Source organism: Aulonocara sp. 'chitande type north' Nkhata Bay, linkage group LG5 (assembly GCF_057382095.1).
Source record: "Aulonocara sp. 'chitande type north' Nkhata Bay isolate Kocher_YH1m ecotype deep benthic linkage group LG5, A_spYH_male_GT1.1, whole genome shotgun sequence".
Classification (NCBI taxonomy): domain Eukaryota; kingdom Metazoa; phylum Chordata; class Actinopteri; order Cichliformes; family Cichlidae; genus Aulonocara; species Aulonocara sp. 'chitande type north' Nkhata Bay.
The window spans coordinates 25,208,293-25,236,290 of record NC_141348.1 but is presented as its reverse complement, the minus strand read 5'-3'; the positions used below and the strand labels follow the sequence as shown (position 1 = coordinate 25,236,290).

General features: G+C 38.6%; 5 protein-coding genes across 5 annotated transcripts; 3 read left to right on the top strand and 2 right to left on the bottom strand.

The window, feature by feature from the left end:
- The first annotated feature begins 590 nt into the window (after positions 1-590).
- On the top strand, positions 591-24,615 carry LOC147330703 (uncharacterized). The gene is made up of 10 exons (XM_086294066.1): positions 591-624; positions 825-851; positions 967-1,254; positions 1,545-1,859; positions 21,485-21,541; positions 21,632-21,691; positions 22,819-22,854; positions 22,992-23,087; positions 23,644-23,684; positions 23,778-24,615. Exons 1-10 carry the CDS (start codon positions 591-593, stop codon positions 23,847-23,849), a joined length of 1,026 nt encoding a protein of 341 aa, XP_086150192.1. The 3' UTR covers positions 23,850-24,615.
- Positions 3,122-4,117, top strand: LOC147330707 (transmembrane and coiled-coil domains protein 1-like; the record flags this gene model as incomplete). Its single annotated transcript, XM_086290847.1, has 3 exons — positions 3,122-3,309; positions 3,382-3,517; positions 3,806-4,117. Coding segments are annotated over 3 exons (636 nt in total), but the record flags the coding sequence as incomplete, so codon positions are not given.
- Positions 4,698-6,216, bottom strand: LOC147330706 (uncharacterized). Its single transcript, XM_086294231.1, has 5 exons — positions 6,027-6,216; positions 5,717-5,952; positions 5,544-5,643; positions 5,419-5,468; positions 4,698-4,921 (listed from the first exon to the last, which is right to left on the bottom strand). The coding sequence occupies exons 1-5, from the start codon at positions 6,118-6,120 to the stop codon at positions 4,703-4,705; spliced, it is 699 nt and encodes a 232-aa protein (XP_086150357.1). The 5' UTR covers positions 6,121-6,216; the 3' UTR covers positions 4,698-4,702.
- On the top strand, positions 9,343-12,569 carry LOC147330705 (uncharacterized). Its single transcript, XM_086292445.1, has 5 exons — positions 9,343-9,487; positions 9,742-9,786; positions 9,973-10,269; positions 11,517-11,543; positions 12,173-12,569. The coding sequence occupies exons 1-5, from the start codon at positions 9,454-9,456 to the stop codon at positions 12,511-12,513; spliced, it is 744 nt and encodes a 247-aa protein (XP_086148571.1). The 5' UTR covers positions 9,343-9,453; the 3' UTR covers positions 12,514-12,569.
- Positions 13,519-19,868, bottom strand: LOC147330704 (uncharacterized). The gene is made up of 2 exons (XM_086292444.1): positions 17,986-19,868; positions 13,519-16,768 (listed from the first exon to the last, which is right to left on the bottom strand). The coding sequence occupies exons 1-2, from the start codon at positions 19,240-19,242 to the stop codon at positions 16,739-16,741; spliced, it is 1,287 nt and encodes a 428-aa protein (XP_086148570.1). The 5' UTR covers positions 19,243-19,868; the 3' UTR covers positions 13,519-16,738.
- Positions 24,616-27,998: the final 3,383 nt, after the last annotated feature.

Sequence of the window (27,998 nt, the reverse complement as noted above, 5' to 3'; positions counted from 1 at the left end):
ACTTCAAACAATGCATTATGTTAAAGATTTTAATATTAATTAGTCCTTGTCAATTGTTGATTTGTCCTGTTCTCATTGTATGACGAATTATGATGGCTGTTTGGTAGCCGTTTGCATACTATGCATACTCTCTCTCTCTTCATATGTGTGTGTGTGTGTGTGTACAACAGCTTTATGTTAATGTACAATCCTTAATATGTTTTGTCTGTGTGTGTGTGTGTGTGTGTGTGTGTGTGTGTGTGTGTGTGTGTGTGTGTGTGTGTGTGTGTGTGTGGAGGGGGGGCGCCAGAGGGAGTGTTCGCCCAGGGCGCCAAACAGGCTAGGACAGACATCTGGGAAACTAAGCCCATAGCAACAGAAATGACACAAATGTACTCATGCTTGTCTTTATTTCACTTCCTTTCTTGTTCTTTGATCTAAATAAAACTCATAAGTAGTTTCAAAGGGCTGTTCACGTTCATTTGCTCCGCTGTGTAAAAGCGTTCATTGTTGCTGTGGTTTTCCTGTGACGTTCCTTAAACTGGAACATCAGCCTTTACAAAGTCAGACTTTCAGATGTGTTCTGCACAGTCACAGTAATCCTCTTCATCATGGCTGGACACCTTCTGTTTGTCATCCTCATGTGTAAGTTAAACCTCTTGTAACCAGTTTTGTGTCTTTTGGTGCTTCCTTGTTTATATTTTTAACTGATAAACTAACGTGTGGAATCAAAAACTAAAACTTCCTCAGCAGGACGATTCCCTGTGATCTTGAAAAGACAGTTTGTTGTATTAATGAGTCATACATGCCTCCAGTACGTTGTTGACAGACTTTCTTTCCAACAGCTTTCGTTCATGAAATTCAAGCACAAGGTGAGTCCCTGATGTTCTACTTTTCACAAAGATTTTCTTTGACTGCATATTTGTTTTTTATTAAAACCAAAAATTACCTATTAGATCAAAAATTTCTTTACCTCTAATTTTTCAGCTCTTCTTCCACCAACACTGACAGTGAACACAGAGGTGATCTCAGAGACGGACTCGGTCACGTTACACTGTCAGGCACCAACATCTGTTTCAGTTCATCAGTGTTTTTTCTACACGGTGAGCAAAAATACTTCCAAAGCCTTCTCATGCCTGCAGAATTTCACTGCAACAGAACTGCTGTTAATGTCACATCACAGTTCACCTGCTGAAGTTAAAGTGAGATGTTTTTACACTGGAGACCTTAATTCAACGTCTGCTGACAGTGAACCATCCTCCATCACCATACAAAGTGAGAGACTGCTCTTCCTGTGACTGGATAAGTTATCATACAGTGTGTTAGACATTATTATCTTTATAAAGCTTCATGTTTTCTTTCACAAAACTTTTTTAGGAGTGTTGTTCTTACATATTTTCTTAAACCACCAAAGACAGCACGCAGGAATCTAAACATGACCAGTTACAGTTAATTACAAAATGTGTTGCAGTTCAGCTTTTATGAACACCAGTATTGTTATTGTTGTGCTGGTAAAACATACAATATTCTCGTATATTAATGGGACTTGATTAATCTTCATGTAGGTCAAACACCACAGATGAGTGTGCAGCATTTTAATGGGGAACATGTTCGGTTTGTTTGCTCTCTGCCTGGATCTGTGAAAGATGATACAAGATGTAATCTGTACTTTGGAGAAGCAAGTCGTTTAATCCTCACAGTAGCTGTCGGGAAGAATAGCAAGACAAAAAACAAACAGCGGTTCTGCCAGTTTTATGTCTCAATTGATGATTTTTTGAGACATCTACATTTTGTTCAACAAAAAGATGCCAGCTGTGATTACACTTTGAAAAGGAAACCCAGGTCTTTGTCTCCTCGCAGTGATCGATACAACTTAACAGGTAAGTCGAAGATAAACAGACTTTATAGCACAGATGCTACTTTGATACATTAAAATGATGAAAATGACTAAAATAAAAGTATACAAAGTATTTTTCTCTAAAAATGTTTTTTAGTTGTTACTCGCAAGATTTCATTTCATTTCACTGGCCACGACCTTAGATGTGAAAAAGAATAGATCCAGATTAACAGTCTCTTGGAACGTAGGAAGAGTTGAGCTTTGATGATATTGTCAGTATATTAACATGCTTACAGTAGAAGTGGGTGGCACAGTGGGTAGTTTTTACACTGGATACTCTTCCTGACACATCCTCAAAGGGATTTGTACAGTGGCTTGCAAAAGTATTCGGCCCCCTTGAACTTTCCCACATTTTGTCACATTACAGCCACAAACATGAATCAATTTTATTGCAATTCCACGTGAAAGACTAATACAAAGTGGTGTACACGTGAGAAGTGGAACGAAAATCATACATGATTCCAAACATTTTTTACAAATAAATAACTGCAAAGTGGGGTTGACATGATAACCTCACACAATGTTTCCAACACTGTGCTGAATCTATGCCATGAAGAATTTAGCCCAAAGTGGTCCAACTCATTACTAGTAAAGTGTACCTAATAAAATGGCTGGTGATTGCATATTAACATTTACAAGTGTTGGATGTTTCATGCACTCTAGAAATGACATTTAATACAACATTTACTCATGCCCTGGCGTGATGCTGATCGACTGTGATGATGGTTTGGAGTTCTGGGTGAATTTTTATTCTCTCAGTCATTTTTGTAATAGGTTAGTTCCCATTTTATCAGCACAACTTAACAGTGACATAATGGACTTTTTAAATAAAGCATAGATAGATTATAAGCAGCCACCACACTAAAATGAGTGCTTATAAATCGTTTTAAATGAATTTTTGTCCTAATGCAAAAAAACCCATTGAATTTAAAGACTTTAATTTAATCTCACTTTTTTTTTTTTTAAGAAATTGTTTTATTATTTTAAACAGCAGTAAAAGACAGATTTTATCAGTAAGGACACACTGCTCATTGCTTTTTACTGTAAGTGGAAAAAACATGCTTATATATGTAGTCACCCCACAGAGACCCACTTTGAGGCAGACCAATTTTCAGGTTACAGCCGTCATCTGGAAAGCACGCTGTTATCCAAATACCGCTAGTAACAAACAGGAGGCCTCTACATCTTCTTTCAGTCCAATTATTCAGCAACTGTGGTGCAAAATCTGACTAAAATGTCTCTTTCAATATCTTATACAGTAGCTCAAGGCAGTGTACCTGTGACCACAGCGAGGCCTTTGATGATGTACTGAAGTACGTCGGTAAGCTTCAGGAAAGCCACAGCCAACTTGAAGAACACTTTAAAAACTTAAATGCGAGTCACCAACGAGACTACTCTTTGCTCTTTGAGGACCTTAAAGACCTACAGAACAGGTACTATATTACTCTGTACAGCTGTATAGGCTGAAACCATCTGCTGTTTTTATGTAGTGTTGTGTTTTGCAGAAGGGAATCTCTAGAAGAGCGATTCATTGACTTGACAGAACAGTATCAGAATGACGTTTGGAACTTGAAAAAAGAGTTAGCCGCCACAGCGGAGAAGAGTGCTGATCGGTCTTCTGATGCAACACAAGATTTTTATGCAAGTTTCAAATAATGTTTTCCCATGTCAAGAGAAGTTGTTCCAGTATGTAACTGATGTGCTGATTCTTCCTTTCTGTACAAAAATAAAAAATAAAAAAAAAAACTCCAGATTTACTCTTTACTATTCCACCTCAGGAAAAAACTCCAAAAACAGATTCTGACAGGGCTAAAAAGATGCCAGGCCCTTTTTAACCACTATAAGGGCCTGGCATCTTTTTAGCACTGACTTTGTAACTGTACTTCTCCTTGGGCAGTAGAAAACTTCAGTTCTGTCTCTGGCCTGCAGGAGGTGCTGGAGGCTTGTGAGAGACGCCAGTTCAAGCTGGAGCAGCAGCAGCAGAAAGAAGAGGATGCAGGGCATCCAGAGACATGGGCCAATACCACTGCACAGACAGTACTTGAAAAACTAATTGATGTATCGCTAGCCTTTATAACCGTGCTGTTGGTGGTGATGTCCACAGTGAGCAGCTGGGTGGCCCCATTTTTCAAGACAGCCCTTCTAATGCTTTGCATGCTGCTTTTTCTGGTCCTTTTGTCTTTCCTGTGGAGGCACTGGGATGTTATTTTAGAGTATCACCATTTACCCTTCTGCAATTAACATCTTTGAAACAAATAAAATGAATGCAGACACCCCTCAGTCATCTTTATTACTGCAGTGTATGGAAACTTAAATCTAGTGTTTGTGTCTTACTACAGAAAGCAATAGCCCATACAGTGAAGTCCGAGTTACACAGGAATGAATCCTTTGTTTACAGGACATGAATCTACAGCTGAGGATGGTCAACATATTCAGGGACATGCACCGATTTATAGAAACAGTGACTCAGTTTGGTGAGGAGCCCACTAGGTCAGCTCGTTTACACAATTGTCTGCTGAGACTTGTGCAAATATGGTTCACTCAGAAAAGCTGCCACCTGAACGTTAAGTTCAGAATGTTTGCAGATGAACAACTTTTTATTTTGAAACCAGGTTACACAGCATTATAGACTTGCTGTCATAAACTCACAATTGCAAAAATCGGTCAAGTTTCTTTCATTGTAGGACATGTTAGACCTTCAGTAGCACAAATGCAGAAGGTCTGAAGTAAATTAGGCGCCAGATTCAATACATTTGCAATGCTTGGGGTTAGTTATTGTATAGTCCAGTATTAAAGGTAATTAGAATATACTCAAATGCACTCGAGCTAAAAATTTAGATTTATTTGATAAACGATATAAAAACAGTCTAGAATTACAAGTTCAGGCTTTGACTCCTTTGTTTTCTTTGCTTTAGTCTTGGTCGAGTCAGCAGTTTCCTCACCATCCCCAGTCGGTTTAGCTTTTTTAGCCTTTGGCTTCTTCGCTGGAGCAACCTTTGATGTAGAAGCCTCTTCATCCTTCAACTTTTTGGGAGGCTTTGAGTCCTAAAAGGCAAAAGGGGAATTTAGGAGACAGCAGTAGATTGAATGTCAGAATTTTATGACCACTGGAGAGAATGTAAACTACTTTACCAGACAAATAAGAGATCCTATGAAAACTGACATGTTCAGGACACTTTACCAAGCCATTAACCCCTTAAAGCCTGAATTGTAACGCAATTGCCAGAAAATTCACTTTAAGATGAATCTGACAAATGATCAAACACACTCCAAATCAAGTCATATGTAAATAAAATACATCAAATTTGCTACATCTGGCTTAAAATAAATGCTCAAGTCTATTGTGCAATTTCGGATTTTTTTTTTTTCCCCCCTCCAGGATTTTTCCTCTAGTGAGGCTGTACATTTTGTTGAAATTTATAGTTCTGCAAAAGTAACATTCTGACCATGAATATAGATGTAAACTGCCATGAGCTTCATCCACATTCTTAAATACATGAAGAGTCAACTTCCCATCTAAAGCCAAACTTGCGCCCGCTCACCTCTTTGGACTTTGTTTGTCCATTTGCAGCGTCTTTCTTCTTTGTGGCACCTGTAAGAAATGACGAGTTGACACCGAGTAACAGCTTAAATTACTGCTCACTCGACGTTTAACGGTCATTCATACCCGCTTTCCTGGGCTTCTTGGCTCCATCCTTGGCTGCTTTTGGAGACTTCTTCACACTGGGCTCTGCGTTTTCGGCTTTTGGTTTAGGCTTCGGTGCAAGCTTAATAAAGACGAAACCCGTAATTGACATTTGAACTCTTCGTTTGAACCCAGCTGCAGATGTAACCTCTTACCCTAAATCTCCTCGTGGCCGTTGTCGCGCTGGAGTTTCCAGGCTTCACCAGCGTCCCATTTTCCACTCCCTTCTTCAGGTTTTTGCGAACTAAAGTCTTCAGTCTCGCCAAATCCACCGACGGATATTTTTCTGTGATATACTTCAGTATCGCCTGGGATGAAACCCCTTTGCGCGAGTCCAACGCTTGAAGTGCTTCTTTCACCATGATCGCCGTGGATGGATGAGGCGCAGCATCTACGCAGAGTAAATTTACATATAATTTTTAAAGTTCGTTCCATCTTAAAGATTTTCGCCTTTTGCGCACAGACCTGATTTCTTTTCCGGCTTCTCATCCACCGACGCTTCGCTTGTGAATGAATCGGACAGCTCAGTGGAGTATGCTGGTGGCCTTTTGGGAGGCATTTCACTAAAATCTAAATTTAAAAACGGGACACAATAAAGGCAGACAAGTTAAAGTCTTAAAATATGCGTACTTTCCTTTTATTTGGCAACTGTCTCCGTTTTTATGCAGTTGTTTCCGGTATAATGAGACCAGGTGAACCGCATCGCACCAGGTGTGGTAAATTAGGATTTGAAAGCCACCGCGGATTCATCCAACTTCATGTGTTATCACTGAATCCTGTCACCTCATCCGGTGTCAAAACACCCAAGCAGTGCTTCAAATGCACAGATAGCAAGGCGACATTAAAACAACGCTGCCTTTTTATTTGAATCGTCGTTGTGGCTGAGACTGAAATCTCAGACCTAAATAAATGTCGGATCAATGTTAAATACTGATTAAACTTGACGGTGTGACGACAGTGACGTATGCTTTAATTGGCTGATCGAGATTTTGGGAATAATATTTAAAAATCACGGATTTATGACCAAGAGACAACCTACCCAGGGACTGAAACGCACTTTATCACATACATATCTTTGCTGACTGTATTTGGCACTTTATGCAACCTTTTGCACCTCTTTATGATGATATTTGTAATAGTAAAATAAACTGTTTTAGGTGGTTAAATGTTATGCTCAAAATTAGCTTTTGAGATGTGAATTTAATCATTTTTAGTTTTAAACAAGCTGTTGACAGGTTTCTAAAATTTCACGTGCTTTATTCACATTGTGTTTTTGTATTTTCTTTTGTAGTTGGTGCAAATGCATTACACAGAGAATTTTCCTTTAGCTATAAGCAGTTCAAAGCTACAGTCTAGGCTGGATGGAGGCAGGACATCACAGAGGTAGGAGAAAATTCCCCAGACATAATTTCAAGCTAAATAAAATATTCTAAAAAGTATTTAACGTGAATTAAATGAATAATAAGAAGTTTAATAAGGATAATATATTTCAACATCATTACACAATTTATCCTGGCTGTAGATACAGAAGTACAATACTCTGAAGTATTGAGTATTGTTAGTAATTTGCCTTTTAATATGAGTTGAAATGCCACAAAAGTGATTAAAAAACAATGTCAGAATTCAGTATTGATTAAATGAAATGTTTTTCTTTATCTGACTGGATAATTGTATGTTGATGTACATCAGTATGCCAAAATTAAAAGATGCCAGGTTATAACAAAACTGATCATTTATATCTGTAGTCCCAGGCCACGTCACATAAAACATTAAAATGAACAAAGACATAAAGATATACAACAAAAATAAATACATAAATGAGTTCTGGGTGGTCACACACCTGGTTTGCTATCAGCCAGTGTTTGAGATGCTTCCTATTTTTGTTGCTGTTTAGCTTTATTATTGAAGTTCTCCGGTCATGTTGTTAATATTATCTCAATATTATCTGAGGGTGCAAAACTGATTAAGAAACAATATCAATGCTCAATGCAGAATTCATCAAATTTAGACTGATAGCACAATGTTGAACAACTATTGTTTGCTATCTCAGTGTGCACACTTGTGTCTGTGTCAAAAGCAGATGCGTGTCACACATTGTAGACGTGCGAAAATGATCTTTACTTTAGTAATAACCGCCTTAGTGGCTTCTGTGTTCTCATAGATAAAATTACCTCCTAGAGAAAAAGGACAGGAACTAAATTTGTACTCACAACTCATCACTGAAACTTTGTATCTAATTTACATATGAAGCAAAATCAAATTTAGATTGCTCAGTGACTACAGAGGCAGACTTGTGATGAGTGTAAAAATGTTTGCGTAGGTGAGGATGAGTTCATGCTTGAGTTCAGCCTTGGGTCTTGAAATGCCTACAAACAAAAAATGGCTTTGATATGTTTATATTGAGGACTTCAGAAACTCAGCCGCGGCTCCTCTGAAAACACAATGTAGTGGTGACATGATGGGTTTTCCACTCAGAGTATGTTTTATGAATTTTCCTCTGGGGCCACACAGGACACTGGGACTCTTGTGGTAAGCTTATAATCGGATAACATTAGTATTAAACAGAACTGAGTCCAGCTTATTGATGCAGCCCTTCACAACAGTCCCAATTTCCCATGTGGTCCCTTGGGAAAATGAATTAACCACTTGTGCATTTAATATTAGTTCTCCATCCATTTATTGAATTTGCATGCAGCATGCACCATTACATTATGCGACTTTATTTCTATTTTGTCTATTTCATAGAGAAACAACAGCTCCAGTAACCCTAAAAGATACAATGTAGTGGGCTCCATTTTGCATCTTTTCTCCTCCACCTTCATGAATATAGTCTCCATGCGTTCAGACATACAACAAAAGAAACACAAATAACATATCAAGCAGACATTACTTAAAAAAGAGGCTGATGATTTGCAATGAGCCATTGATTGAGATGTCTTAAATGTTGGATATGTAGAGCGCTCTGTTATTGTCTCTGGGTTGCAAGTTGGTAAAAAAAATCATGTCGATCATGGTCTGTAGTCATGATTGTAACATTATTTCAGTATTATCCGAGAGTGCAGATGTAATTAAACTTAGTCTGATAGTGCAATGTTGAACATCTTTATGCATACTCAATTATTCAGGTAAGAAAATCACCAAATGTTGATTCTGTTCATCTGGATGTAGTGTTTCCAGTGAATGCGGCACTTTCTGAATGTATCGTTCTCCCTCTGAAAAAGCTGAGTCCCATTTTTGAGAATGTTGAACATCGTTTCAGCTGTTGTTTAGTGCGCACATTTGTCTGTATCAAAAGCAGATGTATATGATGTGTTGTAGAGGTGTTAAAAATCTCTATTTCAGTAAAAACCATCATAGTGACTTCAGTGTTGTCATAAATACATTTATTTAATAGAGCTAAAGGGCAGGAACTAAATTTGATTTGACCTCTCATCACTGAAACTTTGAATGAATCTATATATGAAGCAAGAAAACATTTAGACTGCTCAGTAAAGAAGCAGAATATCAGGTAACAGGTTTATCAGGTAACAGCAGATACAAAAGCTAAAATGTGCGCTTTACTGTCTTATGAACTAACTTGTGAATACTTCATGTGTTGCAGTGCTTTGAAAATAAATGCAAGTGATGCATGTGTGCAGATAGTGAGGCCTTTAACCCACACAAATTCAAAGTAAATGATGCTCAAATGTGCTCCTCTCATTAGCTTCTTTTCACCCCTCTGCTGTGGTTCTTTGTTTCTCAGTAAAACATGTACGGGTACTTTCGAAAGCTGCATCGTTGTGGCCTTTGGCTGTTGTTCAGTGCTGTTGCTTCCTGTATTTTTAGTTTGAACAAGTGCTGCAAAATAACAATCAGTCTGTTTAATTTGGCTGTTGCAGTATTCAGCTTCATCATGGCTGGACACCTGCTGTTTGCCATCCTCATGAGTAAGTCAATTCTCTGTAGATTTCACCATAAATGAACTCAGGGTCATCTTTGCAAATTACCTACATTTTTCATGGCTGGTGATTCTATGCAGGTTCGTTTATTGAGAAACTATTGTTCTTGTTGGATTAAATTAAATCTGCATTTATACAGACTCTGAGCAAGAACTAACTCAAACTTTAACAGTTTAATTGTTTAAATGTTACATATGTGTTCATATCCAGTTATTAACACATGCATGTATTTCCCTTGTTAGACATGTTATTTCTGACAGCTTCCTCTCATGAGTATCAAGTCCAAGGTCAGTATGCAATTTACAGTTTTAATTTCAAACTGTTCTTTTAGCATCATATGAACTGATACAGTCTGCAAATAACCAAACAAAGTTTTCACACACTGTTTGTTTACAACAAATCTCTCTCATTCAGAGTGTTGCCATAATAACCTTTTAGATATTTGATACATGTATTTCCCTCTAATCTTTCAGCTCTTCTTCCACCAACTCTGACAGTGAGCACATCAGTGATCTCAGAGACTGACTCAGTCACATTACACTGTCAGGCACCAGCATCTGCCTCAGTTCATCACTGTTATTTTTATACTGGGGAGCAACAAAGTAACAAAGGCAACTCGTGTCTACAGACACTGACAGGAACTGAACTGCTGTTTATGTCATATCAGAGATCACCTGCTGAGGTCAAAGTCAGATGCTTTTACACAGTGAAATATGGAGCTGTGAATTCTCCTTCACCGCACAGTGACACATCCTCCATCACCATACAAAGTAAGAGACTCTTCTTCCTGTTATTAGATCATTTATCATACAATTACCTTTAGCAGGAATCTGGTGGACAGTGCTTCATGTTTAGGAGAGTATGTTAAAGTTAATTACAGTTGTTGTCAGTTATTACTTTGCAGGTCTCTGGTTATAAACATCTGGCCTACTACACTGAGCTAAATTTGCAGATACAAAAACCTGATACAGAATCACTGTTTGTATTTCATATAAAAACCTGTTATGATAAAATTATGATGGATTTCAGTTACACCTTTCTGTGTGTTCATATTAACAGACATGATGTGATGGTCCAGCTGATATTTAACCAGTTCAACATGTGTTTCTCACGCATCATCTGAGAAGGCTGAATGTCAAATTTTACTGATTCGTCGAATACATGTAAAATACATTTCAGCCTCCATGTGGTGTTAAAAGAAATTTCAGGGGATCAAAAAATGTTGTGAATGCTGTTGTTGTCAGTTGTAAAATATGATGACTGAGTGTTATAGTAGGACAGTTGTGATTATCACCGCTGTCGTCGTTTTTGTACTGGTAAAACATGCAGAATATGTGACTGATATCTAATGATACTGCATTGATCTTCATGTAGGTCAAACACCACAGATGAGCGTTCAGCATTTTAATGGAGAATATGTTCTCATCACTTGCTCTCTGCCTGGATCTGTATCTGGATCACAGAAAGCCACAGCAACAGAAATGGTGTAAAACATGCTCTCCTTTTCTTTATTTCCTGTGGTTTTAGCTCAGGCTAACATATTGGCACTTTCAAAAGCCTGTTCACTGTGTAGCTTGTGGTCTTTATGTGGGAGTTTCAGCACTGTTACTTCCTGTGGTTTTACTCTGTGTAAGTTCTGCAAAATGATTGATCGAGTGTATCAGTCAGACTTCTGGACAGTTGTAGTTTTCAGCTTCATCATGTCTGGACTCCTGTTATTTGTCATCTTCGTGAGTAAGTTAAACATCCTGAAAGTTTTTGCATTTTATGTAGCAGTAATTTTTGATGGCTGGTTTTGTGTTGAGTGTTTATGCAGTGTGTGTTTATTTTGTTTATTTGTATTTTTATTTGTATTGAGAAAATTCAGTATGGAGTCCAAAAGAAATTTCCCTGTGTTAAATTAAATTGATCTTGACTTCTATCTGGACTCTGATACAATAAAAAATGTTTCTACATTTTATTTATATTTTTTTTACTTATTAATATATATATTTACCTTGTCATTTTTTTCTGACAGTTTCCTCGCCTGAGCTTCAAGGACAAGGTCAGTCCACAATTTACTATTTTAATTTCAAGCTGTTCTTTAAACATTTAACATGTTTTTCTTCTGATGAGTTGCTCTTTACTGAAATCATAATTTCTCACTGTCATATTTAACAATTATATTTTTGATAAAACGCCTCTTTACCTCTTATTGTTTAGCGTGTCTTGGACCAATGCAACAGTGATCTCAGAGACAGACTCAGTCACTGTCAGCCACCATCATCTGCTTCAATATGTTTAGGTTATTTTATACTGGGGAGCAAGAAACTATCAAAGGTTTCTCACGTTTACAGACACAGACAGGAACTGAAATGCTGTTAGTGCCACATCAGAGGTCACCCTCTGAGGGCAAAGTGAGATGTTTTTACACTGTGCAGTATGCAGATGTGAATTCTCCCTCTTCACACAGTAACACAATCTTTGTCAGCGTACGAAGTGACAGACAGTTTCTCATTTCAGTTTAGATTAAACTCTAACATTACACATGTATGTTAATGTAAATTATAAAACATGATGACTCAGTGTTACAGTAGGACTTCTGTGAATGTCAACACTGTTTTATTATTGCACTGTTGAAACATGACGAGTATGTGACTGATACTTAATGACGATACATTGATCTTCATGCAGGTCAGAAACCAGAGATAAGTGTTCAGCATTTTAATGGAGAATATGTTCTCATCACATGCTCTCTGCCTGGATCTGTGAAAAATGATACAAGATGTAATTTGTACTTTGGAGAAGCAAGTCGTCCAGTCCTAAATCAAACTGTCTCCAAGGAAAGCAGGAGAAAAACCAAACAGAGGTTCTGCCAGTTTTATGTCCCAGTTGCTGATTTTTTGAAGCATCTACTTCTTGTTCAACAAAAGGATGCCAGCTGTGATTACAGTTTGGAAAGTGAACCCAAGTCTTTGTCACCTCGCAGTGATCGATACAACATGACAGGTAAGTCAAAGAGAAACATAGCATAACCTGTTTTAGTGTATATGATGCTACTTTTGAAATTAATAAAACATTAATTAAATAAACTGCTACTGAATGTTGAAGTTGACATAACTTTACAAAGTGTGCCTTAGTCGCTGTATAATTATTCCATCTTTTCTTGTAGTTGATCTGATTAATTTGACTGAATTCTGTTCAGTTTATTGAATTTCAGCCTGTTTGTCCATTAAAATTCAAAATTATTTGAATTTATTTGAAAAAAAAATTTCAAAATTATTGGAACTGGTGGTTATAAGAGTGCAGCTGTGCCAGAAGATGTGAATAAAGTCACAGTTCAGCTATGATTAAACTCTTAGTAAGCCATTTTGTAAGCGTTGTAAATATTAACAATGTTGAGCATTGAGCCCAGCATGTGCTAGTGGTGAGCAAGGCTGCAGCTGAGGTTGACATGAAATCATTAATATTCTACTTGGTTACAACCCTCTGATCTCCTACACAGATCTCATCTGTTTTTAATATTCAATAATTGTTGTCATTTCCCAAGAAGGGGTAGTTTACAAAGACATACAGTGGTGTAAAAACCTTCCTGTTTTCCTATTTTTCAAACAAATGTAAATATTAGACAAAGAAAACACAAGTAGTCACAAAATGCAGTTTCTAAATGAATGAGTTTATTATTAAAGACTGCTGTGTATTTTTGTTAATTTCATGTTTTATAGGTGTTTTATGAAAACCTCATCTCTGCAGTCACTTAGTGTATACTCTGGCTCTGAAAAAGATCCTGAATTTCAGGATTTCAATTAATGTCTGTGAAGGTTCTCAGTCATCCAGGTCATCGTAGTCAAAGGAGCTTGCAAAGAAAAGCGTCTGGACTTCTTTAAGTTGCTTGAAGACGTTTCACCTCTCATCCGAGAAGCTTCTTCAGTTCTAAGGTCAAATGGTGGAGAGTCCCAGATTTAAACCTAGTGGGACTCCCCACTAGGTTTAAATCTGGGACTACAAACATTTCGATTAATGTTTGTAGTTCAGTTTAACAAACATGACAGTTCTGTCTGAACAGAGAACTCAAACTGTCCGGAGGGGGAAAGGAGAAAATGCAGTTAAGCGACCTGTAGAAACGGAGCAAAGGAGTTACGAGAGACTGCACAAGGAATAAGTTAGAGAGCTTACTTGCCACACATTTACTAGAGGCTTGGGCGAGGTACTTAAGGCTGGACATTGAAGTGGGGACGACGTGGACCCCAGGCAGCGCAGGTGAGCAGGGAGGTAGCTTGGAGAGTTAGCCAGGATAACTCCAGATTGAGAATGGCTGGGCAGTGAAGCAGAAGAGATGACGATCCGTGAATGTCGTGCAAATCAAAGTACTACATAGAAGCCGGTTGATGATTTACCACTTAAGGCCGAGACAACAATCCGACACCCGAGAGCTGTCACGCTGCTCCTTAAATACCCGGCAGATGACTCCCAATGCACCACAGGCAAACACAAGAAAACCAACCAACAAAATCACCCATCAAAATATAGACACATTCATTTTTATATACATAAACACTTTTTTTTTTTTAATTTTTAGATATTTTGGCAAAAGAATGCAAAATGTCACCATGTACCATGACCACAGGTAAGACAGACTATACATCTAAGTAACATACAGAACATTGTGAATGTTTTCTTTAAATTAAAAACAAACAAACCTTTTATGTATTTATGCAGCACAACTGAGTCTCAGCAATCCCAGTGCTTCCAATAATACCACTCCTGTAACCCCACCATCAGGTAACTAAATTACTGATAGGTTATGTGTGACAGTAATTAATCAGAAATAGAAAAGTCTGTTAATCTGAGTCCCACAATTAGTGTGACCTAAGAGCATGGCATGAGTAGAGATGACAATGTGTGATTTTGTTATGAGTACATGAAAAATGGAAAAACACGATTTTTTTTTTTAATGTTTCTGTTTCACTTCAGAAGTTCCAAAACTTCAAAAGCCTGAATCAAACCATACCTCAAACAAGAAAACATCAGGTAAGTAAAAACAATTCAATCATTTTAAATCCATAATATTTTTTTTATTAATAGTTTTAACCAGATTTTTTCTATGTACCATGATACATCAGCTGTGTGTACTTTGTGCATTCATTAAATTCTCACCATGTTAACATATTAAGTTCATTCAGCTCCCAGTGTGTTCATCTGAGTTAAGCATATTAGAAAAAGAAAGTCATCATCAGTTGAACTCCACAACAAGGACACATCCGTGCAATGAGTATATAAAACACTATGTCGCCATTTTAATTCTTTTTTTTTTTTTTTTTTTTTGGCCTGTCCCGTTTGGCTCTTTTGCCATCAGAATTATTGTCTAAAGGCAAAGAAAGATGCCCAACGGATTTACTTTACCAAATTGACCATCCCAGCTGTTGAGCTCGAAGAGTTTTCTTCTTCTTCGGCCATGTTCTCTTAATAATGCATACACTTGGTGGTTGATTACTTTTCCCGTTTCTTTTATTGTTAACAACACAGGAGGGGAAAACCATACATTACTTCAGCAGTTCGCGCTTCGGAACAACAGGAACAGGAAGTGAAGTAATCTATAATCACCAAAAAAAAATCCTTTTCAAAATAAAATGACAATCAGAAAACTTCTTTCACAACATAAAATAAATTAATATATTTACTCATGAGAACACAAATCTAACACCCCCCCTTGTTCTCATGCTGCTAGCCCATAGCATCTTATGCATTTCCAAAGAACCATTTTTGAAACTTTCTGAGTCTCACTCTTGTAACTGGTTTTGTTAGTATGTCTGCAGCCATTTCTTCTGATGGACAGTGTTCAATGCAGATTTTCCTTTCATTTACCGCTTCACGAATGAAGTGATATTTCACATCAATATGCTTTGACCTCTGTCTGTTCACTGGGTTTTTACTCAACGCAATGGCCCCTTGGTTGTCCCCAAACAGTTTAGTACATGTGTACCTTTTTCTGTCCATGCCGTTTAACAGTTGGGTTAAGTACATGCTTTCCTGAGTAGTGGTTGCAAGACCAATGTATTCAGCTGTGCCACTGTAGGCTGTTTCTTTGTTTTCCAAGATATTACTGGTCCCTCTTTAGTAAGTGCAAAACAGTAGCCTGTTGTACTGCGTCTGTCTTTTACAGAGGATGCCCAGTCAGAGTCACTGTAAGCAATTAGATCTAGATTCTCACTGCTTTTCTTAAAGATCAGTTCAAAGTCATTTGTGCCTTTTAGGTATCTGAGGACTTGTTTTGCCATTACTAAGTTCTCTCTCGTGGGTTGAGCTAGTGTTTGAGATAGTCTGCTAACAACCCAGCTTATATCTGGTCTCGTACACGTCATGGCATATATCAAACTGCCCACTATTTCTCTGTACTCTCTTGAGTTAACAGTCTCATTTGCATCACTTCCTCCACATGTAGTAGTGTCCGTTTTTAGTTCACACGGTGTGGATCTGGGTTTGCATTCAGACATCCCAAAGCGTTCCAACATTCTTTGAATGTACCTCTTCTGATTCATCCTGATTTCATTCTCTTTTTGTATAAACTGTATCCCAAGAAAACTGGATATTTTCCCCAGGTCTTTCATGTTAAACTTTGACCTCATTGTTTCTTTGAATGTGTTTAACAAGTTAGTATTGCTAGCCGCAATGATCAAGTCATCTACCCAGATGATAACGAGTAGAGTTTCATGTCCAATGTCCTTTCTGTATACACAGTGATCAGAAAGGTTTCTTTCAAAGTCATTTTGTTCAAGGTAGTCATTCAAGAGTTTGTACCAGTTTCTACCTGATTGTTTTAACCCGTAAAGGGATTTCTTTAATTTGTACACCAAGTTTTCTCCTGACTCTGTTTGCTCAAAACCTTCTGGTTGTTCCATGTATATTTCTTCCTCAATGGGAGCATGCAAATATGCAGTTTTAACATCCATTTGGTGGATAATAAGATCATTCTGGACTGCTATTTGCATTAGGGTTCGCACAGATGTCATGTTTGCTGTTGGTGCAAATGTCTCTTGGTAATCTATTCCTTGTGTCTGGTTGTAACCTTTTGCTACAAACCTGGCTTTGAATATTTGTCCTTGTTCATTTTCTTTGAGGGCGTAGACCCATTTTCCTCCAATGGTATTTCTACCAGTAGGTAAAGTAGTCAGTTCGAATGTGTCATTCTCCTTCAGAGAGTTGATTTCTTCTGTCATTGCCTGTTTCCACCTTGGTGCCTCTGGTGACATCAGCGCCTCTTTATAGGTTTGGGGGATTCCACAGGTTGCTCTGTAACAATAATCAACACTTACAGGGGTTTCATTTGCTAAATCTTTGCAGTTAGATGTGTAATCCTCTAAATATTTAGGAGGTTTCCTTTCTCTGTTAGGATAGCGCTCAGTTTGGTTTTGCTCATCACCCTCATTTCTTTCTATGTCAGGGTTTGGTTCATTTGTGTTGGTTTCCTCTTCTCTAGGAGGTATGTTCTCTGCTGCATTTTCATTTTGTTGTTCTGTACTTTCTTTTGAAGGCACTACATGTTCATAAGTCTGAATTTCTGTGTCATATTCATCAGTCTGTGTTTGTTGTTCAACAGTGTTCTTCTTGATAAATCTCACGAGTCTGTGTTTTGACACTTTTCCTGTGCGAGGGTTATAGACCAGGTATGCTGGGCTATTTTTACTATAACCCACAAATATCCCTTTTTCACATCTGGGATCAAGTTTCTTGTGATCATGTATGTATGCATAACAGTCTGACCCAAATATCCACAGTTTTGAGAGATCTGGTCTTTTCCCTGTTAACATCTGATACGGTGTACTTTTAGTTCTGTTACTGTAGCATCTGTTGCGGGTGTGTGCTGCATTTTGGATGGCGTAAGGCCATAATTCTTTTGGCAGCTCTTTTTCTAGTAAAAGACACCTCCCCATTTCAAAGAGAGTTCTCCATTGCCTCTCAGCTGTGCCATTCTGATGGGGAGAATATGGCGCAGATGTCTCATGCTTTATACCCTTTTCCCTTAAAAGAGACTGGAAGGAACTGCTTGTGAACTCGGTGCCATTATCCGATCTAATGCACTTAACACTGCCGTATGGTGCACAGTCAGCTAGAAACTTTGCTGTGGCCTCTGTGGTGTCACTTTTCTGTTTTAGAAAGTAAACTGACACTGCCCCTGAAAAATCATCTGTAAATAATATAGCGTATTTATGACCACTTTGGCCACTAGGTTCAATGGGGCCCGCTAGATCAGTGTGCACCAACTGTAATGGGTCACTCGCTTTTGGGTCGCTTTGTCTGTTTCTGTTGTTAGTGAATTTCCCTTCTGTACACACATTACAATCTAACATGCCACTGCCTGTGATTTTCATGCCATCTACAACATCGGGTAGCTTTAACACATCACTAACATTACAATGTCCTAAAATTTCGTGCCATGTTTTCACATCACAAGCCAGATTAACAGTGTCACAGGACATCATGTCATTGTATGATGTTTCATTGTTTACCGTTTTCAAATAGTAGAGTCTGTTGTATTCTTCGATGGAGAAGACTGTCCCATCTTTGTTCACCAGTTCATTCTGTCCCTTCTTGAAGATCACCTGTGCTCCATAGTTTGTAGCTGCTTTCACTGAAAATATGCTCTGAGGGTAGGATGGGATGAACAGGGCGTCTCTCAGTGTGATGGTGGTACAGTGTCCTTGTATGTCCCGTAGAGAGACGTTGGCATCTCCCCTCTTGAGTGCGACGTTGTTTGTCCTGGATCCATCAGCGAGCTCCATGTAGTGTTTCTCAGGATCAAAAGTCTCATCAAACTTTATGAACTTGTTCTTCTCTGTAATGATGTGTGAAGTAGCACCACAGTCCACCATTAGTCCTTCTCTTATTATGTCAGTAGGCAGAAGTCTTTGACTAACTTTAAATACAAAAGTCTGCTCTTCTTTCGTGTCCTCTTGTTTTACTACAGTTAGTTTCGCATCATCTCTGTATTTGGTTTTTCTTCTACATGTCTCATCACTGTGTGTCGAGCTTCTATGGTAGCTACACCACTTAGGTGTTCCCTTTTGGCGACAATCTTTTACAAAATGTCCTCGGTTTCCGCATCCATGGCAGGTGATTGATGTTAAATCAACCTTCATCACATTATCCGCTTTTACTTTGTTGTCGAATTTCTCGGTTTCCTCATAACTTCGTAGGTTGCTTTTGAACTGTGTGAATGTTAAATCTTCACTGCTTTGAGTTGTGTGAATAGCAAATGGCTTGTAAGCTTCAGGAAGCCCCTTTAGAATCATAGCGAGTCCATCACTGATGACTTCTTTTGCATTTCTTAGGGAGGTCACTGCTTTTTCAGCCCGGATAATATAATCTGTCACTGTCTCATCTGGTTTCTTCTGTAAAGACGTCAGCTCTGTGTACAGTGCGATGATTCTGGGCTTGCCTTTACTATCGTAGTGGTCACGTAGTATTTTTAAAGCTTTTCTTCCGTCGTCAGTCGCATCTCTCATTACCAGTGAAAGGCTTTTATCATCAAGAAACTGTATCAGTTCAGCGTAGCATTCAGCGTTCTTCTCTGCATCTGGGTTAGTGGCTGATAATATAGTGTCCTTTAGACCAATGATCCGCATGTGGCCGAGAAACTTTGCCTCCCAAAGTTCGTAACTGTTTTCGTCTCCGTTGAACACTAACCTCTGCCATCTTCCTCCTGTTGTGTCACGCCTGGGCCCATAACCTGTTGAGCTCGAAGAGTTTTCTTCTTCTTCGGCCATGTTCTCTTAATAATGCATACACTTGGTGGTTGATTACTTTTCCCGTTTCTTTTATTGTTAACAACACAGGAGGGGAAAACCATACATTACTTCAGCAGTTCGCGCTTCGGAACAACAGGAACAGGAAGTGAAGTAATCTATAATCACCAAAAAAAAATCCTTTTCAAAATAAAATGACAATCAGAAAACTTCTTTCACAACATAAAATAAATTAATATATTTACTCATGAGAACACAAATCTAACACCAGCCTTGCCGTAATGGTCCATTTGATTCACCTTTTATTGTTTATTTTATTTTCACTTGCTGAATATGGGACAGACTTGACTGGAGGAAAGAAGGGGAGAAAGAAAGAGGGAAAGAGAAACAGCTGAGAAGAGGGACGGGGGAGAAGGGCAAAAAACAAAAACCAACAGAATGGGCAGAAAAAAAAATGCATATATCGATCACCTGGATCACCTGCTGAGAAAGAAAAAAGAGAACAAGCAGAAGAGAACAAGAGTAATAGAATAAACAACATCACAATGATATATGGGAATATGACAGTAAATACTAAATGTTAAACATTATTGTGCAGCACATAAGATCAGCAGAACACAGTGTGCTTTGAGGTAGGAGCCAAAAAGGGTGTAGTTTGTGGGTGTGATCACCCGTGTGTACACCTGTGAGCATGGACGCGCTTGTTTTTTTAAAAGGTTCCTTCATGTAATGATCTGCTAGAGGGTGTGGGGGGGCCACAGCCCCGTCCTCCAGGGCATGAAGCAGGTATGGAGGAGATCAAAACTCCAGACATCCAGAGGCCCCCAGAACACAAGAGACCAAGGAAGACCAACAGAGGGGCAGCTGCGCCACTGTCCCAGAAAGAGCTGAGGAGAGTCCCAGATGAGGGCTCACTCAGCAGCCGCGGAGCAGAAGCCAGGGGGAGTTGCAGTGACGCGCCCGTGAGCTCCGCCGGCAGCCAGCTGTGCCTGAGTGACCGAGCCCCAGGCCGAGAGGCCGGGGGCACCCCACCTCTGAAGTGGCCCGACCGAGCCCCAGGCTCCAGGCCCCGATAAGCGGCCGCCAAGGAGTGAGCCGGTGTGTACCTGGATGCCCATCCCCGGACACAAAGAACCACCAACGCACCGATGTCTGAGGGAGTCCGCCACTGGCAGTGGCCATTTTAATTCTGATACACCTGGGGAGGATTCATCATTAAATCTGTTTGTAAATAAATACAAAACTACTGTTTTTCATCCTCACTTCTATAGAGTATTTTTTGATTTCTGAAATAAAAATGCTGAATAAGATTAACAGAAAAGCACTGCTTTAATTTTCCAAAGTAAAACCATTAATAACTTGATAAATGAAAAATATCAGCCTTCACTGAGAGATGTTGGCTCTTACACCCATAACAGAAATACTTTACTTTTTTATTGCTAATAAGAGATAAGCAACAGTAACTGCTTTACATATAAAACAACAACAACAATAACAAAAAAAAATAAAAAATACACATCAGCTTTCAGTGTCAAATGTTTCCTGTGCAAAGAAACTGCTCACTGTCCCCAGAGTCACAGTTAGAGAGATTTGCGTTGATAGCTGAGCTGATAATAAATCCACAGTGTCCACTGGCTCTGTCCTTTCTTTGACCACTGAATGATAATAAAAGGTCTCATCTTAGAGACCTTTTATTAATAGAATAACAATAATACCATGATTCCAATAATTTCTCTTCTTGGCTTAATAATTAACTCTGTCCATGTGACTGTTGAGTGCAACACCACAGGCACCAAGCACCAGAGAAATACAAAGACGAGAACGATAAATATTTAACAGACATATAAAACATTTTCAGTAAAGACTCAGAGTAAAGGTGGAGGTAAAAACTAATTTTATATTTTAAAACAGGTCCCCAAATATTTCAGTTTGAAACAAAGTGGGGGATGACTGATTAACTCAGCCTTGCATTTAGGGTGGAAATGCTGCAGTACTGTGACAGTAAATTTGTTTTTAGTTCCAAAATTGCTTCTTTTAAAATGACTGTGTGAAAGGAAAAAAACGTGTCATGTTGATTTATTTGTCTTCTTTTACTCTGTTGTGAAAAGCAGAATCAAGAGCGACCACCACAAAGTCAACATCTACCACAGCCACAGGTAGGACACAGAGTACATTTAAATATCATTCCAGATCACTTCTTTTTTTCACACCACTTCTTAACAAAACTTTTATTTATACACAAACCCATTTCCTTTTACTGTAGCTATTCTGGAAAGTGAATCACCAAAGATCAACAAACCGTCATCTATCATGTTTACAGGTAGGACACACTTAACAAACAACCCAGAGCATCATCACACATCACTTCTTTTAAATGTCTTTAACATTTTATTGAACATTTATGGAACAGAATCAAGTCTCAACAAACCCAGTACTTTAACTTCTACCACTTCAGTGAACTCATTATCAGGTAAATAAATTACTTACGTGGTAAAATTAGAAAATATTTTTTCTGTATTAAAGTAAATCTGCTCAAATGAAAGATGAGACGTTTAATTTTTGTGTTATATGTTATTTTTCAAACTAAATATTCTGAAGACTGGAGAGTGAAACGATGTCTAACAGTTCAAATGCTGTTACAATACTATGTTTAACATACTTCTCCTTTAAATTATAGAAAAGTACTTTGTAAGCAGGGCTATAGCTGGTGTTGAAAGGAAGTTATTAACTTTGCAGGCACTTCATTATAAACCTGATTGATGCAAATGACCAGATACATTTTATCTGTAGATATTTTTGTGTGTTTAATATTCATTATTATAATTGTTTCCATTCCCTAATAAGTACTAGTTTACCATTGCATACCAAATAAAAACTAATACAACAGTGTAATGTCAACTGACCAGCTGATGACAACATTAGGACAGAAGTGTTGATTGCATTGCTAAACAGAAAACACAGTTTTTAGTTTTAGAATTATATGTTGTAGTGATTGTGCAAATACCAAAAAAGATGCAAAACCACTCAAATTATCTAAGACATGGAAAATATACAGTGGGTAAAATAAGTGTCAGACATGTCACCAGTTTTCTAAGTAAATATATTTGTAATGGTGCTACTAAAATGAAATTCTCGCCAGACATCAATAACGACCCATTAAAGCCCCGCGTGGAAAACATCAAACCAAAGATTCCATAAATTAAGTTCAATTAAATTATGAGAAGTGACACAGGGAAAAAGTACTGAACGCGGTAAAAACAGGAGGTGTAAAAAGGCATGGAAATTCATGATGCCTGAAATTAATCAGTAATTAGAAAACCAAACAGAGATGGTGTGTAAAGAAAAAGTGTCTTGTTTAGTAAGGTGTCACACAAGAAGCATCTCATGGTGGGTAAAACCAGCGAGCTCTCTCAAGACCTTCAAATATTGGTGTTCAATAGTTATTTTACCCACTGTATATTATTTCAAACTGAATGTGCAGAAGCACAGAACCTGAAGAATTGAAACCATGCTGTTGCAGCTTTAAGTGACTGAACACAAATATACACCTCTACATACAAAGCTAACAGGCCCAAATCAATTTTCTTTTCCAAACAGATTCAAACAAGAATGATACTACAGGGAAAGTCGAAGGTAAGAGACACTGCGTAGACTTCCATAATATTACTTATACTTTCACTCAGTCCATGGTTACTGCTGCAACTTTGTCAGATAGCAAAGTATCTTGTGTTTGAGTTACAAGTGAAATTTGTTTGTGGCTTTCAAAACAGAGTCATTATGGAATTTGGCAGCAGCTGTGACAAGAAATGGAATAATTATGGGCATGATCCTACTGGTACTGGGGCTTCTTATACGCAAAAGAACTGGTGAGAAATACTTACTTCATGTGCTTAGAAAAACAATTTTTCAGTGTTCAGGTGACACATATTGAAGCACGATTATAGCATTTTCCATTTTATTTTGCCTTCAGCGTATCAAGCAATGTCAATAAATAAACAAATATATCATTAGATTGCTTCAGAATCATCAAAATTAAAATAAAAAACAACTCGGTTTTACACCCACTACCAGTGTCATCATCAAAACTTGTTAAACATAATTTCTTGTATTATCTCTGAGTATGACCAATGTGGAATATGTCATGTCTCTGTAGCAAAATTGCATCTATGTATTATCTAGATCTAGAGTAACAGCACCCTAGACAGACCCTGGATTCTTAAAGATTCAGTTCAATTCAATTTTCTTTACATCATATCAAATCACAACAAGTCACCTCAGAGAATAATTCAGAGAAAAACCTGACAGTCAGTTGACCTACACGGACTTACAAGAGCAATGTGTGTGTGTGTGTGTGTGTGTGTGTGTTTGTGTTTAATGCTGAATGAAAGCAATAATTGTTGAATGTTATTTTCTTACCTGCAGTTGAGGAGAACCTAAACGTGCAACAGATGAAAAATGAAAATGTAAGTGAGAGCTGGTACTAAATATGTTTTCTGTTTGGCTTAATCATCGCCACAGACTTAAAGGACTCTTACATTACTGTCTTTATCTTCTAGTCTGACATTTACCATGTGTACGCCACCATCTCTGAGGAAACAGATGCGCCAGATTCACAGGATACGATTTAGAGCATGCTGATGCACACTGAAACATTTTGGTGATTTTGTCAGTAAAGTGTATTTAAAGGGTTTTAATTCATGTAAAAGTCAGAAACGTTTTACAGGTAGTAGATATTTTTTGCAAATAGTTTTGTTGTAGATTATTTTTTTCTAAGGATAATTGGCATGATCATGCAGTTTTCAGCTTTTGCATTTTTAATAAATGCTTTTAGATCTTCATTATTTTGTTTTAAGTAACTGTAATTTGGAAGATGATAGTCATAACATCTGAGTCATTTCCAAACTTAGAACTGTGGATACTGTTGCCATATAATAAGATATGCTTCTTTCCAAATTGTCCACCTTTTAAACAATTGCTGCTTTTAAAAATTAGCTAATAGACAATGTGTATTTATTTTAATGGTGTCATTTGCATTTCAAATTGTGTTATTCAACTGTTTTTTAAGGTGGAGTGTATTTGTTTTGTGTTAATACAAACTAAAGGGGAAAACAACATATTAAACGTGTATCTACAAACTGTCAACTGACAACACAAAATGTTCTTCCAAAACCTGCCTGGAAAAGGTCAAAGGATTTAACTGCATGTCCTTTTCAGTTTTCTCTTGGTAATGAAAAAAATAATCCCGTTTTGTTTTTTTAAAGTTATATTGACACATTTTGAAGTAAAGGATTTTGCCTAAATATTAAAAAAGCCAATCTTGACTTCAATCGCAGGTCTCAGAAATTGTGGATTTGAATGTCCAAAAATGTATCTTCCATTTAAACCCTGTACTATTGCCATGTCACACTTTGGAATGGAAAACCATATTCAGTGAAACAAAAATATTTATTTTGTTTATATAATTTATTTTTTTAAAAAACATAAATAAACCTACTAACTGTACTCAGTAAGTACCTGTTGTTTCTTAATTTTTTAACTTTCTGCACATGGATACTGTGTTCATTACATATTTAAACATGTATCACAAACACTTGCTACTGTATTATTGATGGAGATTATACATACAACAAATCTTCCCAGACAATCAGGTAATCCACATCACTTTTCATGTTTACATGAGCAGCCTGAAATTCCTCTTTTAAAACATCTGTCACAGCCAGAGAGACTTTCACCATAGATTGTGCCCCTATACAACTACAGTATACAGTGGGCCAAAAAAGTATTTAGTCAGCCACCGATTGTGCAAGTTCCCCCACCTAAAATGATGACAGAGGTCAGTAATTTGCACCAGAGGTACACTTCAACTGTGAGAGACAGAATGTGAAAAAAAAATCCATGAATCCACATGGTAGGATTTGTAAAGAATTTATTCGTAAATCAGGGTGGAAAATAAGTATTTGGTCAATAACAAAAATACAACTCAATACTTTGTAACATAACCTTTGTTGGCAATAACAGAGGTCAAACGTTTACTATAGGTCTTTACCAGGTTTGCACACACAGTAGCTGGTATTTTGGCCCATTCCTCCATGCAGATCTTGTCGAGAGCAGTGATGTTTTGGGGCTGTCGCCGAGCAACACGGACTTTCAACTCCCGCCACAGATTTTCTATGGGGTTGAGGTCTGGAGACTGGCTAGGCCACTCCAGGACTTTCAAATGCTTCTTACGGAGCCACTCCTTTGTTGCCCGGGCGGTGTGTTTTGGATCATTGTCATGTTGGAAGACCCAGCCTCGTTTCATCTTCAAAGTTCTCACTGATGGAAGGAGGTTTTGGCTCAAAATCTCACGATACATGGCCCCATTCATTCTGTCCTTAACACGGATCAGTCGTCCTGTCCCCTTGGCAGAAAAACAGCCCCATAGCATGATGTTTCCACCCCCATGCTTCACAGTAGGTATGGTGTTCTTGGGATGCAACTCGGTATTCTTCGTCCTCCAAACACGACGAGTTGAGTTTATACCAAAAAGTTCTACTTTGGTTTCATCTGACCACATGACATTCTCCCAATCCTCTGCTGTATCATCCATGTGCTCTCTGGCAAACTTCAGACGGGCCTGGACATGCACTGGCTTCAGCAGCGGAACACGTCTGGCACTGCGGGATTTGATTCCCTGCCGTTGTAGTGTGTTACTGATGGTGACCTTTGTTACTTTGGTCCCAGCTCTCTGCAGGTCATTCACCAGGTCCCCCCGTGTGGTTCTGGGATCTTTGCTCACCGTTCTCATGATCATTTTGACCCCACGGGATGAGATCTTGCGTGGAGCCCTAGATCGTGGGAGATTATCAGTGGTCTTGTATGTCTTCCATTTTCTGATGATTGCTCCCACAGTTGATTTTTTCACACCAAGCTGCTTGCCTATTGTAGATTCACTCTTCCCAGTCTGGTGCAGGTCTACAATACTTTTCCTGGTGTCCTTCGAAAGCTCTTTGGTCTTGGCCATGGCGGAGTTTGGAGTCTGACTGTTTGAGGCTGTGGACAGGTGTCTTTTATACAGATGATGAGTTCAAACAGGTGCCATTCATACAGGTAACGAGTGGGGGACAGAAAAGCGTCTTACAGAAGACGTTACAGGTCTGTGAGAGCCAGAGATTTTCCTTGTTTGAGGTGACCAAATACTTATTTGCCACCCTGATTTACGGTTAAATTCCTTACAAATCCTACCATGTGAATTCATGGATTTTTTTTTCACATTCTGTCTCTCACAGTTGAAGTGTACCTCTGGTGCAAATTACTGACCTCTGTCATCATTTTAAGTGGGGGAACTTGCACAATCGGTGGCTGACTAAATACTTTTTTGCCCCACTGTATAAGAATACAGTGGCTTGCAAAAGTATTTGGCCCCCTTGAACTTTTCCACATTTTGTCACATTACAGCCACAAACATGAATCAATTTTATTGGAATTCCATATGAAAGACCAACACAAAGTGGTGTACACGTGAGAAGTGGAACGAAAATCATACATGATTCCAAACATGTATTCAGACCCTTGAGTCAATACTTTGTAGAACCACCTTTTGCTGCAGTTACAGCTGCCAGTCTTTTAGGGTGTGTCTCTACCAGCTTTGCACATCTAGAGACTGACATTCTTGCCCATTCTTCTCTGCAAAACAGCTCCAGCTCAGTCAGATTAGATGGACAGCGTTTGTGAACAGCAGTTTTCAGATCTTGCCACAGATTCTCGATTGGATTTAGATCTGGACTTTGACTGGGCCAGTCTAACACATGGATATGTTTTATTTTGAACCATTGCATTGTTGCCCTGGCTTTATGTTTAGGGTCGTCGTCCTGCTGGAAGGTGAACCTCCGCCCCAGTCTCAAGTCTTTTGCAGACTCCAAGAGGTTTTCTTCCAAGATTGTCCTGTATTTGGCTCCATCCATCTTCCCATCAACTCTGACCAGCTTCCCTGTCCCTGCTGAAGAGAAGCACCCCCAGAGCCTGATGCTGCCACCACCATATTTGACAGTGAGGATGGTGTGTTCAGAGTGATGTGCAGTGTTAGTTTTCCACACATAGCGTTTTGCATTTTGGCCAAAAAGTTCCATTTTGGTCTCATCTGACCAGAGCACCTTCTTCCACATGTTTGCTGTGTCCCCCACATGGCTTGTGGCAAACTGCAAACAGGACTTCTTATGGTTTTCTGTTAACAATGGCTTTCTTCTTGCCACTCTTCCATAAAGGCCAACTTTGTGCAGTGCACGACTAATAGTTGTCCTATGGACAGATTCCCCCACCTGAGCTGTAGATCTCTGCAGCTCGTCCAGAGTCACCATGGGCCTCTTGGCTGCATTTCTGATCAGCGCTCTCCTTGTTCGGCCTGTGAGTTTAGGTGGACGGCCTTGTCTCGGTAGGTTTACAGTTGTGCCATACTCCTCCCATTTCTGAATGATCGCTTGAACAGTGCTCCGTGGGATGTTCAAGGCTTGGGAAATCTTTTTGTAGCCTAAGCCTGCTTTAAATTTCTCAATAACTTTATCCCTGACCTGTCTGGTGTGTTCTTTGGACTTCATGGTGTCGTTGCTCCCAATATTCTCTTAGACAACCTCTGAGGCCGTCACAGAGCAGCTGTATTTGTACTGACATTAGATTACACACAGGTGCACTCTGTTTAGGCAACTGACTGCACTCAGACCAAAGGGGGCTGAATAATTACGCACACCCCACTTTGCAGTTATTTATTTGTAAAAAATGTTTGGAATCATGTATGATTTTCG